This window comes from Leptodactylus fuscus, chromosome 3 (genome assembly GCF_031893055.1).
Source record: "Leptodactylus fuscus isolate aLepFus1 chromosome 3, aLepFus1.hap2, whole genome shotgun sequence".
NCBI lineage: Eukaryota > Metazoa > Chordata > Amphibia > Anura > Leptodactylidae > Leptodactylus > Leptodactylus fuscus.
The window spans coordinates 109862582-109879883 of record NC_134267.1 but is presented as its reverse complement, the minus strand read 5'-3'; the positions used below and the strand labels follow the sequence as shown (position 1 = coordinate 109879883).

Sequence of the window (17302 nt, the reverse complement as noted above, 5' to 3'; positions counted from 1 at the left end):
TCATATCATCATCATGCAGTTGAAGCCTGCAGTTTTTACAAAAAAACTGCAAATTATAAAACATATACTGCTACAAGGATTCCTAGTTGCCATTGACTTCCATTGTACAAGGACACGACATACTACTATGTTATGATGCTGCTAAGGGCTCGTTCACATCTGCGGCCCGGTCTCCGTACTTAGGTTTCCGTTTCCTGCCTAAAACATAGGCAGGATACGGAAACCTGCAGGAGACTTTCTCACCCATTCATTTGAATGGGTGAGAAAGCTGTCCGGCCGTGCGCGGCGGTGAGCGTTTTGCGCTCTCCGCCGCGAAACCGGGTTTTATAATCCGGACACAGAGTCGGACATGCAGTACTCTGTGTCCGGATAAAAAAAATCCGGTTTCGCGGCGGAGAGCGCAAAACGCTCACCGCCGCGCACGGCCGGACCCGATCTATGGTTTCCGTCTTCTGCCATGCAGAAGACGGAAACCATAGAACAGAGACCCCAAACGCAGGTGTGAACCCAGCGTAAGGGGTTTCTGGAAAGGGCTGCTGGCTCTTTTTATAAGGCAGGCATTGTACCTGCATTCTGGTTTCCGTCCGGGGGGTGCCCCGAACGAAAATCTAATCCACTTAAAAAAGCAGTCACCTTTGGAACCCCATGGTCCCATAGAATATTTTAAAAAGGTGCGAAAAATGTGGAAAGAAAAGCACTGCTTTCAAGAGGAATGGGGAACGGAATCCCCAGGCGGAAACTGGGCACAGATGCGAAATTAGCCTAAACAGTATCGATCACGGCTGTTATCCTTTTAAACACCTCTATAAACAATGACTCTAAAACTGTGACAGTGCTGCCATATTGGTCCCAATCAACACCCCTAGAACATTCACTAGGTCGGTGGTCTGTTGCTACGACTATAAATACTCCTTTATTACATGCTGACTTGAAGTAGATGGATTTGTCTAACTTACTGCAATACAGTGCCCGATCTCCGTTTTGAGGTTTCTGTCTTCTGCCAACAGGAGACACAAACCCGGGATTCAGTGTCCGCCGGTGAACGTCCGTAAGCGTCTTCTGATCTCCACGGCAAAACAGGTTTTTTTTTGTTTTTTTTTTACCGGACACAAAGTCCTGCATGTCCGACTTTGTAACCGGTTAAAAAAAAACAAAAAAACATTAAGCATCTCCATGTCCAAAAATGATCAGAACTGCATTTAAAAAGACCCGCGACAGATTACTGAGGGCTGGCTGTGATAGAAAGGCATGCCTGGCACACAGGCCGAATGACGTCCATGGGCCACTCGTGGTTCTGTTGCCCCATTCAATAATGGAGCCACAGAACGACGGCCGCAAAACCAGATCTGTCCCGAGCTTTGTGGCCCTGGACTGTAGGCTCGCACACGGAACCATGTAAAACATGATCATGTGCGTGTGCAGATAGAAATTAATGGATCAATATGCCATCTGGGAAAAACCCAACTAGCACACTGAACTCACCCACAGCCATCTGCAAGGGGCCAAAGAAGTCCGTTAATCCTTTATTAATTTCTCAGGAATTAAATCAAAATTGAAGTAAAAGGTTAAGGTTTTCTTTTTGTCTTTTTAACCCCTTGAGGGGGTTGTACAGGCTAAACTTTTAAAGTTAAAATATATTGGGGGTACTTGGATTTAAAAAAAAAAAAAAAATCACTCACCCGTCCCAGTTGCTCCGTTGTCGTCCCACAGGTCTCAGTTCGTTTGCTCTCCTGGGTCTCTTTCGGCATTATGCTGAAGCCGCTGATTGGCCTCAGAGGTCACGTGACTGCTGAGGCAAAATAGCAGCCTCAGCAGCCCTCAGGAAGAAGACTCGTGATGTTGCAAATAGTGACAGTCACATTCAGTCAGCGGCTTCAGCACCATGCCGGTAGATGCCACGAGAGCAAATGATATGGGAGGACACCGGAGCAATGGGGACAGGTGAGCATTTGGACCCCACAGGTATATTTTCCAGAAATTAACCCACAACAGAGGTAGAAAGGTAAAGCTGTGCAGAGTACATCATGGTATAAGGAGATGATATACCGGGGCGAATAAATTAATAATCCACAAGTGTGTAGTACAATCAGAAGCAATCCTTAAAGGATTTGGCCACTTTCAGACCAATATTGACAAATAAATGTACAATAGAAAGATATACAATTTTCCAATATACTTTCTGTATCAATTCCTCACGGTTTTCTAGATCTCTGCTTGCTGTCATTCATTCTGTTACTTCTAGTGGATAAAACTCTGACCATGGTCATGTGATGAGCACACAGGTGCACAGCTGATTACCAGGCAGATCTCTGATTACTGTGCTGTGATTGTAACGAGCGGCACCTGTGTACTCATCACATGACCATGGACTGTAAATCACATGACCATGGACCGTAAATCACATGACCATGGTCAGAGTGTTATCTTCTAGAAGTAGCAAAATGAGTGACAGCAAGCAGAGATCTAGAAAACCCTGAAATACAGAGATCTTGATAACTTCCTCCTAAAAAACTGAAGGAGTGTACCTGTCCAGCCTGCACATTGTGAGAGCACGTAAAAAGAGAGAGAATATATGCATATACATACACTGCTCAAAAAAAAAAAAAAAAAAAAAGGGGGTAACACTACCACATCCTAGATATTAATGAATTCATTACTACAATTGCAAATCTTTATTAATTACATAGTGTAATGTGTTGAGAACAATAAAACATAAATAAATGATCAATATGAATCTAAATTAATATCTCATGAAGGTCTGGATTTATCCTGCATGGGGGCAGCGCAATGGCCCCCTCAGCGCTCCCACATGTAGGATAATCGCCCCCACATGTAACATAAGTGCCATATCAGCCCCCATGTTGTATAATGTCCCATAGTAGCCCTCATACAGTATAATATTCCACTGTGACCCTTCCATGCAGTATAATGTCCAATAGTGACCCCTACATCAATAAAATTAAAAATCACATAAATAAATATATAATCAGTTTTTTTTTCAGGCATAAGTTTGAACTTGAAATTTTGGGGGTTTATCGTCCAAGAACTACAATAATTCTCTGGGGTCTCTTCAGTCCCTCAGAGTATAATCAGTAGAGACATAGGAGAGGTGAATAAAGAAACAGTGTTTCTCACTTCCCTCCAGCATTGATTCTCGTACATTCTGTTATATATTGTATAGCAAGAGAGAATAGTTCATAATAGTATGGAATATTCTATGAGATTAAAAGATAATACCTCATTTACAAATCTGTATTTCACATTTATGATACTTGTACTAAACAGATTTACTTAGAAAGATTAACCAATAGCTATTCAACAAGTCCTTTAAGAGGGAAAACTTATATAAAAAGTCACCGTGTATGAATATGAAATACAAATGACAAGGCAGAACACAAAATAGTGAAAGCAGCAAAAGTCATTTCTGAAACTATTGATAAGCCTTTCTGACTAAAGGCCAAGTTGTAACACTGACAGTTAAGTGGAGTTACAAAGTAAATGAACTTTCACAGTTTAATACCCAAATGAAAGTCATATCTAGATTGAAAGCTCACAGCAAGCCATCAATCACAGGTTATAAATAAATAGTTAATATTAAGCAGAATTTTACACATCCTTTCCAAAATGCCCTTTTATGGCAGGTTTATTAAATGGGGAAGTATCTAAAAGGAGATCATTAGTAAGTTCAGTCTGTCTTACAGATTATGCAAAGTAGTCGCAGGGATTTTCACAGGACTCACCAACTTCTGCTGACATCTAATACCAACATCAGATTTCTAATGAAACATTGACATGAAGGCCAATAGTTCATTTCAGGTACACTACCGTTCAAAAGTTTAAGGCCACTTAGAAATTTCCTTATTTTTGAAAGAAAAGCAGGTTTTTTTTTTCAATGAAGAAAACACAAAATGAATCAGAAATACACTCTATGCATTGCTAATGTAGTAAATGACTATTCTAGCTGCAAATGTCTGGTTTTTAATGCAATCCTTCCTACTAATATTATAAATGTGAAAGTTTGTGTGTTTGGATGTTTGTTCCTCAATCACGCTTAAACGGCCAAGGGGATTGGCCTGAAATTGCACACACATACCTTGGCTCCCAGATTGAAACCACTTAGGCCACTTACCATCCCAGTCAACCACCGGACTTCCCCACCGATAACGCCGATGTTCACTTCGTGATATGCTCAAGGACCTGAGATGATGTCATCCCAGGCCCTTGAACTGCTCTCCAGTTGGCTGCCGCGAATGTGTGGGCAGAGCTATCGCCTGGCCTGCAGCCCAAAAAAGATGTAGTCTCTGACACCCCCGGAGCAAGGCGACGAAGCAGCCGTGCTGTGGGGCTGCGAGAGTGTAATCGCCTGTGCCGGTGGTGTGTGCACGCTAGGAGACTGCACTGTTCTGCCTGTGCCGTGTCCAGAGGTTGGGTAAGAACGCTAGCTGCTTCAGCTCAGCAACCAATGCCGCGTGAGTTGCAGAGCCACGAGGCAGGCGAGTTTATGGAAGGGGGGGGGCCCAGGAGGGAGGGCCAGGGAGAGGGGGCCCCCAGGAGGGAGGGCCGGGGAGCCGTAGGATAAGGAAGGGGGGGGGGGAAATGGCCTGCAGGATAGGGGGGGCATGGGCGCGGGGGAGGAAGAAGGCAGGTGTGCATATGAGAGGGGGGAAGCCAGGAGCAGGCGGTAGATAGCGAGGCCACGCAAGAAGCAAGGGAGGCAGGGGCACGCAAGGGGGACTCCGTGGCCACACGCAAGATCCAAACCAACACGACTTGCCTAAATAAAAGCCGCTCAGCGCCCACGGCAACCCGCAGACGAAATCACGGGTAGATGCTAGTATCTACATAGGTGTATAGAGGCCCATTTCCAGCAACCATCACTCCAGTGTTCTAATGGTACATTGTGTTTGCTAACTGCTTAAGAAGACTAATGGTTGTTTAGAAAACCTTTATGCAAGTATGTTAGCACAGCTGAAAGCAGTTTTGCTGGTTAAAGAAGCTATAAAACTGACCTTACTTTAAAATCTAGAGCATTACATTTGTAGGTTGCATTAAACCCTCAAAACGGTCAAAAAAAAAAAAAAAAAAAAAAAAAAAAAAAAAAAAGAACTGTCATGTGAAATTTGCCATTCTATTCTTGTTCTTAAAAATGAAGGCTAATCCATGCCAGAAATTGCTTAAAAAAACTGAAGATTTCCTACAACGTTGTGTGCTATTCCCGTCATAGGACAGCACAAACAGGCTCTAACCAGAGTAGAAAGAGAAGTGGGAAGGCCCCACTGCACAACTGAGCAACAAAACAAGTACACCAGAGTCTCTAGTTGGAGAAATCGACGCCTCACAGATCCTCAACTGGCATCTTCATTAAATAGTACCCGCAAAACACGAGTGTCAATGTCTACAGTAAAGAGGAGACTCCGGGATGCTGGCCTTCAGGGCAGAGTGGCAAAGAAACAGCCATACCTGAGACTGGCTAATAAAAGGAAATTATTAATATGGGTAAAAGAACACAGACACTGGACAGAGGAAGACTGGAAAAAAATGTTATGGACAGACGAATCGAAGTTTGAGGTGTTTAGATCACACAGAGGAACATTTGTGAGATGCAGAACAACTGAAAAGATGCTAGAAGAGCCTGACACCATCTGTCAAGCATGGTGGAGGTAATGTGATGGTCTGGGGTTGCTTTGGGGCTGGTAAAGTGGGAGAATTGTATAAGGTAACAGGGATTTTGAATAAGGAAGGCTATCACTCCATTTTGCAATGCCATGGCATACCCTGTAGATTTGATACCCTGCACTTGATTGGAGCCATTTTCATCCTACAACAGAACAATGACCCAAAGCCACCTCCAAATTATGTAAGAACTATTTAGGGAAGAAGCAGGCAATTGGTATTCTATCTGTAATGGAGTGGCCAGCGCAGTCACCAGATCACAACCCCATTGAGCTTTTGTGGGAGCAGCTTGACCGTATGGTACGAAAAAAGTGCCCATCAAGCCAATCCAACTTGTGGGAGGGGCTTTTGGATGCATGGGGTGAAATTTTTCCAGATTACCTCAACAAATTAACAGCTAGAACGCCAATGGTCTGCAATGCTCTAATTGCTGCAAATGGAGTATTCTGTTACGAAAGCAAAGTTTGAAGGAGAAAATTATTATCTCTCTATATTATAAAAATGAACTCTTGTCTGTCTGTCTGTTCTCTAATGCAAACCAAACGACTGTACCTATCTTCACCAAATTTGGTACACAGATACTTCAGGTATCCAGGAAGGTTTAAGACGAGACTCCAACTCGCTCAGACATACCGTTGCTGAGAAGTCTTTCACTCATATTCCAACTGCAATACACACGGTCACTCCACACTGATATCCAAACTGAGATACACGCATCAGAGGATTAGATGCACAGATCAGCACACAGTATCACACGCCAGATGATTAGATACACGCGTCTGCACACAGTCCCACACACCAGAGGATTAAATACGCGCTTCTGCACACAGTTCCACACACTGAAGGATTAGATACGTGCGTCTGCACACAGTTCAACATGCCGAAGGATTAGATACACGCGTCTGCACACAGTACCACACGCCGGGGGATTGGATACATGCGTCTGCACACAGTACCACATACCAAAGGATTGGATACACGCATCTGCACACAGTTCCACACACCAGAGCATAAGATATGTACGTCTGCACACAGTTCCACACGCCGTAGGATTAGATACACGCCTCTTCACACAATACCACACAGGGGAGGATTAGATAGGTGTGTCTGCACACAGTACCACAAACCAGAGAATTATATACGTGTCTCAGCACACAGTACCACACGGGGGAGGATTAGATACGCGCATCTGCACACAGTACCACACGCTAAAAGAATTAGATCCACGCGTCTACACACAGTTCCACACACCATAGGATTAGATACGAGCCTCTTCACACAATACCACACAGGAGAGGATTAGACACGTGTCTGCACACAGTACCACACGACCGAGTGTTAGATATGTGCATCTGCACACAGTTCCACACGCCAAAGGATTGGATATGCACATATGCACACAGTTCCATACGCCAGAGGATTAGAAACGCAACTCTGCACACAGTGCAACATGCTGTAGGATTAGATATGCGCCTCTACACACAGTTCCACATCCCAGAGGATTAGATACATGCGTCTTCACACAATACCACACACCGGAGGACTAGATAGACGCCACTGCACACAATACCACACGGGGGAGGATTAGATATGTGCCTCTACACACAGTACCACATGCCGTAAGATTAGATATGCACATCTGCACACAGTTTCACTTGCCGGAGGATTAGATACGCGCATCTTCACAAAATACCACATGGGGGAAGATTAGATACACGCATCTGCACACAATACCACACGCCAGAGGATTAGATATGTGCATCTACACACAGTACCACACCAACAAGGATTAGATACTTGCATGTAAACACAATACTACACGGGGAATGATTAGCTTTACTCCAGGTATCCATAACAACTGATCACAGGTTTTTAACTGATATTCAAAATGAAAAACATATAATCACATGACGCTTATGGACATACACACAAACCACATACAAAATACACCAGTGCAAAATTGGACAATTCTTATGGGGCCACTACACAAACAAAAAAATATAATATACCCATGTGAAGCCGGGTCCTTCTGCTAATTTTAAATAAAAATCATTATTTCTAACCCTGTCAATGTTTTGACTATACTTTCTATTCATTTTGCAACTCATTTGATACATAAAAGTGTGAATTTTCATGGAAGACACTTTTGTCTGGGTCACCCCAAACTTTTGAACAGTAGTGTATGCTGAAATGCAACATGACTGATCCCCTGACAAAGTTACATTTGGGAGGGTCTTTGGGAGGGTCCCCTCTTCTGTTGCTTGCCAGCTTGTAGCAATGCCAGACGGACATTATAGAGCAAGGGAAAGTCAAAACGACTGCAACATCCATGAGACAGGACTTTCATATTATATCTGTTATTTCTTTTTAGATTTTCCCAAGAATACAACAATAAGCAGAACCTGAACCCTAATTTCAGTACAAGGATACAGAGGCTGCGAGCGTCCACTACTTGAATATGGAACACGTCTATTTTTAAGGAAAATTTGTAGTAAATGAAGATGAACCTGCAAGAAGCAGACAACAAAAATAGAAAGGTAACTGAAATATTTACACAACTCACCATTTCAGAGGAACGCCTTCAAAATCAAACCAAATGTCGCCTATGTCTTCTGTCCTCATAACTTTCTGAAAATGTTTTTTCACTTTATCAGTTACCAGGGTCATGTAGCTCACACGCGGTAGCAGCAGCTGTAAAAGGAAATTTTTTATTTGAATTATATTGTGTTTATCAAACATCCAGTACCTGTTAAAAGTTACAAATGTATTAGGAGCCTCCATCTCACACTCACACTTCTTTTCTGATTAATAAATATAGGAACTCAATGGAACCCATTATAAGCCAATGAGGTTTGATGCCCACTGCTGGTTTCCATGTGACAAACCTGGCAAAGAGTACCAGCCTTAGTTATAGGGAAGCAACAACACAGATGTTAACAGAGCCTCATCAACTGATCTGTAAAACTGAAATTTTACAACTCTAATAACAAGTGTTTTTTTTAACCACTTCCGGACTGCCCATAGACTATATACATCCGGAAGGTGGTTGCCTTGTTCTGACAGGACGTACCGTTACATTCAAGCAGAACACAGCAGCTACACGAGATCGTGCACCTGCTGAAATTGGGAGCCGTCTGTAACTTCAGCGGGAGCTCCCAGGCAGAAGGCAGGGAAGGTGCAATGAGTGCTGTATACAGAGCTATGGGCGTGTATCCACCATTGCAGATAAAAAGCCTAGTCATGTGCATTGCAGCTTAGTAACTCCGTGGGGATCATAGTAACAGCAGTTAACCCCATCATGTCCCTCACATTAACCCCGTGTGCCTCACATAAGAGTTACGAATATGTGGGACATATGGAGGTAATAATTAGGTATCTTCATAATTAAGGTCCTTCATAAGTACCCTCATGTTTCTCACATATTAGTAACCCTTATATGGGGCACACAGGGGTTAATATGAAGGACATGATGGGATTAACTGTTATTAATGTGAGGCACATGGAGTTACTGAAACTAAATTAATAACCCCAAATGCCTGACATTAATAGGCAGAGTAACTAAAGGAAGGTCCCTGTGTGTGTCACGTTACTGCAGCTTCCTCTCCTCCATACAACAGACATCTTCCATAAGACACAATGAATCCTGGCCACTCATCTGCAGGGTAGATGCTAAATCCTAGTGTGCTAAAGGACCTCTCATGACGTCATGACCATGTGATGGGACTCTGGTGTGGGCGGAGCTACTAGGATTTAGACTCAACGTTATCTGCAGATGTTACATACCAGTGGCTGCAGGACCTTTGATGACATCACAGTCACGTGATCTCATGACAAGCCAATCACAGAGCAGTAGCACTAAAGGACCTCCCCCTTCCAGCTCCTTCAGTTTTCTGTGCTCCGTGGACCCTGACTCGTATATAAGCCGTGGAGAGCTTTTTCAGCATGAAAAATGTGCTGAAAAAGTCGGTTTATACTCAAGTATATACGGTAGTTAAAAACTACTTTTCCCAATGATAGAGCGCCTTCAAGAAAAAAAAAGGAAAAGTTGTTGTTTTGGTTTTTTTTTTAAATGTAAATAAAAATTTTATAAAATTTAAATAATACACCAATAAAACACTGTTATTAAAGGTTATAGCCCCACCTCCGATGACACTATACAAGATAAAAATTACCGTAATGGAGAGGAAAAACTTCTATAAAGTTTTTCAGTAGCACTTTGTGTTATTAAATAAAAAAAAACAAAAAAAAAAAAACAGACCCAATTTCTTTCCTGTTTTGTTTACCGTATTTTTCGGACTATAAGACGCACCTAACCCTAATTCATAACCCTAATAGAGCCATCCTGAATTATGAGGCTCTAAGGTATTGCCCCCCTCCCCCCTACAGCCTCAGGTAGCATCTTAGCACTGTATTTTTGAGTAGCTTTGGCAGAATCACAGCAGGCGCAAGTGTGAACACCCCCTTAGACCTCCACAAAAAATACTGACTAAAACTTGATCAAAATATCACACAAAATGGTATAACTAAATAAATAAAAATGGTATAACCCAAAAATGGCATAACTAAAAAGTACATAACATGCTGCATAAAAAGACTCTTTACACAATTCCTAAGGGTGCATTCACACGGAGCAAAACGGCGCTAGAGTTCTATGGGGAGGCTTTTTCCCATGCCAAATCTAACGTGGATTTGCGTCAAAATCAGCGCAGCATCCGCGCTATTTTGCTCCGTGTGAATGCACCCTTACACAGAAACATAAAAAAGCTATGTCAGAATATGGGAACTAAAATAATTTTTTGCATTTATCAAAGCTAAGGATTTTTGCAAAAGTATTAAAACAAATACTATACAAGTTTGGTATTGCTACGATCATGCCAGCACATAGAATATAAGGAGCATGTAATTTTTACCGCACAGTAACCACTGAAAAAATGAAACTCCAAATTCGCTATTTGTACAAGGAAGACAGCTATAGTATACCATATACACATGAGTATAAGCCGACCCGAATATAAGCCGAAGCCCCTAATTTTACCACAAAAAACTGGGAAAACATATTGACTCGAGTATAAGCCTAGGGGGGGGGGGGAATGCAGCAGCTACTGGAAAATTTCAAAAATTAAAATGGTCGGAGTTTTTGGGTGCAGGGGAAGGGTTTGGTTGTCTGTCTGCCACTTCCTTGAGCTTGAGGACTAAGTTTTTTTTCCCCCACTTGGAATTCAGTCTGGCTGAATATAGGGTATCTGCAGTGCTCGTATTAACCCCTTCCCGATGGAACAGGAGCACTGCAGATACCCTATATTCAGTAGACCGGGCACTTTCAGACACAGGGATACCTAATGTGTATGTGTATCACAGTTATTTTCTACTTTGAGGGCAGGTTCAGCTTGCTCAACAGTTACAGTAAAAAGTGGTAAAAGTGTGGGTCCTTTCACACTCCGCATTAATAATATCTGCTTGAGACATCAGTTGGGAGGATTTCCTGATAGAAACCTTTGGTCCGTGTATATATATTAGAGTCCACTTGTAGTGTACTGTGTCCCCATGCTTATCCTACACACCCTCACAGGACTTACATAGTAGGGCTCTGCCTCCCTTTCAGTGAGTTCATCCTGGTATAAGGTGAAACATGTTGGGATTCGCCCAGACCAGACGTCTCGGAGCACATCCTTGTCATCTGTCATTCTTCCTGCCGTTTGACCAGCACATACAGACCAGCTGGGTTCATTCACCACTTATAGGACACACATGGGATCTGAAAGATAGAATACTTATTAATTGGATGTGACAGTCACACATCAGGGAGCACACTTAGGCAGTGTTCACACATAGCTAGTCATATACTGCCGGACTGCTGTCCTAGTCACTGTTCCGGGCCGCCTGGTATTTTGTTCCTTACGTACTTGTTATTTGGGTTGCCCACTGGGCGTTCTGCACGATAAGACGCGATGACCTATATAGCTGACACACAAGCGGTTACCACCACAATGGAGCACAACACCACTTCAATGGGGCTTGCTGTTGTTGGTTTGTTTGTTTGTTTCAAGCAGAACTTAAAGCAAGCTCCATGTTGCACAAGGTACAAGGTAGATGCTATTTCCTAGTGTGCTAAAGGACCTACGTGAACGTCATCACCATGTGACCAGACTTCTAGGTGGGCGGAGCCGCTGTCTAAGGCGACAGGGTTGCATCTAGAATAGAAATGCTCCTGGTAGGTCCTCCCTTCAGCAACTCCATTCTAGACAATTCATTACTGAGGTGACTTAGAATGGAGTTGCTTACAGGAGCTACTGCCATAAACTCCAATCTAATAGAAATAAATTTTGCTGCACACACTATATTTGCATTGGGAAGGTGTAATGATTTATTTTACAATAGAACAAACACCATTGACACAGTGCAAAGAAAAAATTGAAAAAGGCAAACTAGATCAATCAATGTTTTGATGTTTCGGTCGTTAGACCTTCATCGGAATAGATCTAGAAATAATGAACAAACAATCAGCAATGTGACATGAAAGGTCAAGGCTCAATATCATAGAGAAAATAAATAAATGTACTATATACAATATACATGAAAACCGTAATGAGACAATGAAGAGGCAAAGGAGTAGAAAACAAACATATAGAGCAGGGATAGGGAACGTAGGGCTCTCCAGCTGTTGCAAAACTACAACTCCCAGCATGCATACTGGCTCTGCTGTTCTTGGTACTCCCATGGAGCATGGTGGGAGTTGTAGTTTCACAGCAGCTGGAGAGCCGAAGGTTCCCTACCCCTGATATAGAGGAAACCAGGAGAACGATGTTATGCCAAAAGTATAAGCAAGGAGTAACAGTGTGACTACAGAGCAAAGGTAAAAATCATGAGATGTGGTTGGATAGTATACAGCAGGGTAAATATGGTATACAGCTGTATGAGGTGGTGTATAGAGAAAGCAGATAGATACAGTGTATGGGGGTAAGACAAACACAGATGGCAGGAAATATATGAGATAAGAAGATAGTAAATAAGAGTAAAGAGATAAACAGAGTGCAAAGATGTGAAAACAAAGGTGGAGAATAAGAGACCTGAATAGCAAGGAGTGAGAGACATAATACAGATAAAGCTTACCTAGTGCATAGCATGGCAGGGAAAAGTGTCACAGCGTGCAAATAGAAGCTTAATAACTCTGGTTATACAGAGGTAGCTTCACAGGAAATGAAGTGCAGTGCCGACAGCCAAATGGGGAGGAAGTAGGAGGGATATGCGTTCCAAAGGGAGGAAGTAGAAGGAGTATGCGTTCCAAAGGGAGGAAGTAGGAGGGATATGTGTTCCAAATGGAGGAAGTAGGAGGGATATGTGTTCCAAAGGGAGGAAGTAGGAGGGATATGTGTTCCAAAGGGAGGAAGTAGGAGGGATATGCGTTCCAAACAAGTAAGCAGAGAAGATAAGGGAACATGGGAGAAATAATAAGTAAAATGAGAGATGTCACTAATGTAAAGGAATATGGACATCACAGGAGATGACATCAGGGGGATGACGTCATATGCGTACCACAAATGCGTTCCAAAAAGGTGGATGAACAATGTAAAAAAGTGTATGGATGTAAATGAATAAAAGTGGAATATCAGGCCAAATGTGAGTGAATCATATGTGTAGAAATGAGAAAAGAGGACAGGACATAAAAGGGGACAAGAAAACCAACTAAATAAAGGAAAGAAGGAAGAAAAAGAGAAAACATAAAATGAGATTACAATGTGGGATAAACGAGGGGGGACTGATAATAATGGGTCAGGGGGGGAAAGGGGGGGGGTCAAAAAGTGAAAAACTATCTTGCGCTACCATATATCTGTACTGTACCCATAGGTGATGAAGAGTTGTCACTTCGTCTGTGAAGAAAACAAAAAATATATTAAAGGAGTCGTATGGTTAGGGATACAGAGCACACAAGTATTCAATGTAATGAGCAAGATCCACATCTACCTATGGAAAAAGGAAATAAGACAAAAGATATAGTGAAATATCACATCAACAAGGTAGCAAAACATTCAATACGTAAAAGTTCGATCATACGCTCGTTTGAGTCCCATAGGCTCAATGGTATTGAGTGAGTGTATGCAAAAGGATTCATGCTGCTTAACAGCGATCCGGTTGCCCCCTCTGCGGGGTTGTGGAACGTGTTCAATTACCTGAAAACGTAATTGTGATACATTGTGCCTTGCTTGGCTAAAACGTGCTGGTACAGGAAGAGAATCCATGTGATTTCTGATGGTAGACTTGTCCTTGGAGATACGGTCCCGTATATGTTGAGTAGTTTCACCTACGTAAAGTAGGCCACAAGGACATTTGAGCAAATAAACTACGAAAGAGGAATCACACGTGAAGAAATCCTTGATAGGAAACTGGCGTCCTGTATGGGGATGTGAAAAATGATCCCCTCTGATCACCGCAGAGCATTGTATGCAGTGGAGACAATGGTAAGTACCCTTCCTAGCCGTAGATAGAAAAGTTTGTCTGGAAACTCTATTAGTGCTACCAAAATCTGCTTTAACTAAGGTATCCCTTAAGTTCTTCTCTCTCTTGAAACTTAGAAGTGGAGGGTGTTTAAATTCCTCCACATCGGGGAGTGCTCTGCACAAGATGGGTCAATGCTTCTGTATTATACCATTGATTTTATGTGACATAGGGTGAAACTTCTGGACAAACGGAATTCTTTTGTTGGTGGGATGAACTGCTTGGTCATTATTAGGGCTGTGTACAAGAGCCTCCTTGAGTACTTTAGTAGGATAGCCTCTTTCAGTGAATCGCTGGGTCATTTCGGTGAGACGTAGTTGTTGAGTGTCAGGATTGGTTACAATCCGTTTCACTCTTTGAAATTGTGAAATAGGAAGTGATTTCTTAATGTTTGGTGGATGGTTTCTATAGGCTAATAGGCTAAACCGATCTGTAGGCTTAGTGTAAAGGTCAAAATCTATATGACCTGTAGGATTTTTCAGGACCCACATGTCCAAGAAGTTAAGTTTCAATTTGTCGTAGTGTATAGTGAATTGTAGTTCAGGGTATATGCTATTAAGATTACTGTAAAAAGAGAGGAGAGTGTCCAAGGGACCATTCCAAACACAAAAGATGTTGTCAATATAACGATGCCAATACACAGAGAATTGTTGGAATAAGGTATTGGAGTATACATGTCCAACAGTACAAAACTACCACACAATTGATTAATAAAACATAATAAATTTTATTAATACCTACTAAAACAGTAGAATCACATGACATATATGAGAGACAATTACATAATACAATTCTGTTGCTATAAGCAAGTGGGGGTAGACAAAACTACATAGTACCAACTAGCCAGTAGTAGGTAGAAAACAGATGGCCAATAACAGTTACATGAAGTAGGAATAGTCCTGGATAAGAACAACAATATATAATAATGTATGGTACAAGATGCACCTAACCATTAACAGCAGTGTGACAAAGCCAGGAACCCAGTATCTCTCCTAGGTGGTATAACAATACAGTGTTGCCATCTTACCTACGAACAAGAAAGGCAGGCACACAGGCAGGCTTCGTCACACTGGCGCGGCGGAGATCACTTCCAAAGGTAGGAGACGAATAGCCTTTCTAAAGGCTATTCTGACGTGTTACCTAGAAAAAAAAGTTTTTTAATGGTAGAATCCCTTTAACCCTTATCCCTGTAGTCCGCTTGCAGCCTCCAACATCTGATACCCTGGAATTTGGGACATTTCAATCAGTGTGTCAAGGGTGAGGGTGTTACATTAGTCGCTGCCTCAACATAACGCATTGTTTTCTATTAGTTGGCTGCATGCCATCTTTTATTAAGTCTAATAAAGGTTAAGGTTTAGATTTGGGTTTTTTTTGTGATGGCGCTGTATGGCAGCATTAGTATGGCACTGTATGGCAGTATTATAATGGCACTGTATAGCAGTATTAGTATGGCACTGTATGGCAGTATTACTATGGCACTGTATGGCAGTATTAGTATGGCACTGTATGGCAATTAGTATGGCACTGTATGGCAGTGTATGGCAGTATTAGTATGGCACTGTATGGCAGTATTAGTATGGCACTGTATGGCAGTACTAGTATGGTGCTGTATGGCAGTATTTGAATGGCACCGTATAGCAGTATTAGTATGGCACTGTATGGCAGTATTACTATGGCACTGTATGGCAGTATTAGTATGGCACTGTATGGCAGTATTAGTATGGCACTGTATGGCAGTATTAGTATGGCAGTGTATGGCAGTATTAGTATGGAACTGTATGGCAGTATTAGTATGGCACTGTACGGCAGTACTAGTATGGTGCTGTATGGCAGTATTTGAATGGCACTGTATGGCAGTATTAGTATGGCACTGTATGACAGTATTAGTATGGTACTGTATGACAGTATTAGTATGGCACTGTATGGCAGTATTAGTATGGCACTGTATGGTAGTACTAGTATGGTGCTGTATGGCAGTATTGGTATGGCGCTGTATGGCATTACTAGTATGGTACTGTATGGCAGTACTAGAATAGTGCTGTATGGCAGTATTACAATGCCACTGTATGGCAATATTAGTATGGCACTGTATGACAGTATTAGTATGGCACTGTATGGCAATACTAGTATGGTGCTGTATGGCAGTATTAGAATGGCACTGTATGGCAGTATTAGTATGGCACTGTATGGCAGTATTAGTATGGCACTGTATGGCAGTATTAGTATGGTACTGTATGACAGTATTAGTATGGCACTGTATGGCAGTATTAGTATGGCACTGTATGGCAGTACTAGTATGGTGCTGTATGGCGGTATTGGTATGGCGCTGTATGGCATTACTAGTATGGTACTGTATGGCAGTACTAGAATAGTGCTGTATGGTAGTATTAGAATGGCACTGTATGGCAGTATTAGTATGGCACTGTATGACAGTATTAGTATGGCACTGTATGGCAATACTAGTATGGTGCTGTATGGCAGTATTAGAATGGCACTGTATGGCAGTATTAGTATGGCACTGTATGGCAGTATTAGTATGGCACTGTATGGCAGTATTAGTATGGCACTGTATGGCAGTATTAGTATGGTACTGTATGGCAGTATTAGTATGGCACTGTATGGCAGTACTAGTATGGTGCTGTATGGCAGTATTACTATGGCACTGTATGGCAGTATTAGTATGGCACTGTATGGCAATACTAGTATGGCACTGTATGGCAGTATTAGTATGGCAGTGTATGGCAGTATTAGTATGGAACTGTATGGCAGTATTAGTATGGCACTGTACGGCAGTACTAGTATGGTGCTGTATGGCAGTATTTGAATGGCACTGTATGGCAGTATTAGTATGGCACTGTATGACAGTATTAGTATGGTACTGTATGACAGTATTAGTATGGCACTGTATGGCAGTATTAGTATGGCACTGTATGGTAGTACTAGTATGGTGCTGTATGGCAGTATTGGTATGGCGCTGTATGGCATTACTAGTATGGTACTGTATGGCAGTACTAGAATAGTGCTGTATGGCAGTATTAGAATGCCACTGTATGGCAATATTAGTATGGCACTGTATGACAGTATTAGTATGGCACTGTATGGCAATACTAGTATGGTGCTGTATGGCAGTATTAGT

At 42.1% G+C, this 17302-nt stretch overlaps 1 protein-coding gene across 2 annotated transcripts in view; it reads right to left on the bottom strand.

Moving 5' to 3' along the window:
* ATG5 (autophagy related 5) overlaps nucleotides 1-12888 on the bottom strand; it is a 91420-nt gene extending 78532 nt beyond the window's left edge. The window contains exons 1-3 of one of the 2 annotated variants that reach the window (XM_075268171.1): nucleotides 12784-12888; nucleotides 11250-11428; nucleotides 8237-8364 (exon numbers count right to left, since the gene is read on the bottom strand). In XM_075268171.1, the coding sequence (XP_075124272.1) occupies nucleotides 8237-8364; nucleotides 11250-11357 (236 nt within the window). In that variant the 5' untranslated portion in view covers nucleotides 11358-11428; nucleotides 12784-12888. Of the gene's footprint in view, nucleotides 1-8236; nucleotides 8365-11249; nucleotides 11429-11576; nucleotides 11781-12783 lie in introns of those variants that run through there. The other variant, XM_075268173.1, reaches the window with a different exon arrangement.
* Nucleotides 12889-17302: the final 4414 nt, after the last annotated feature.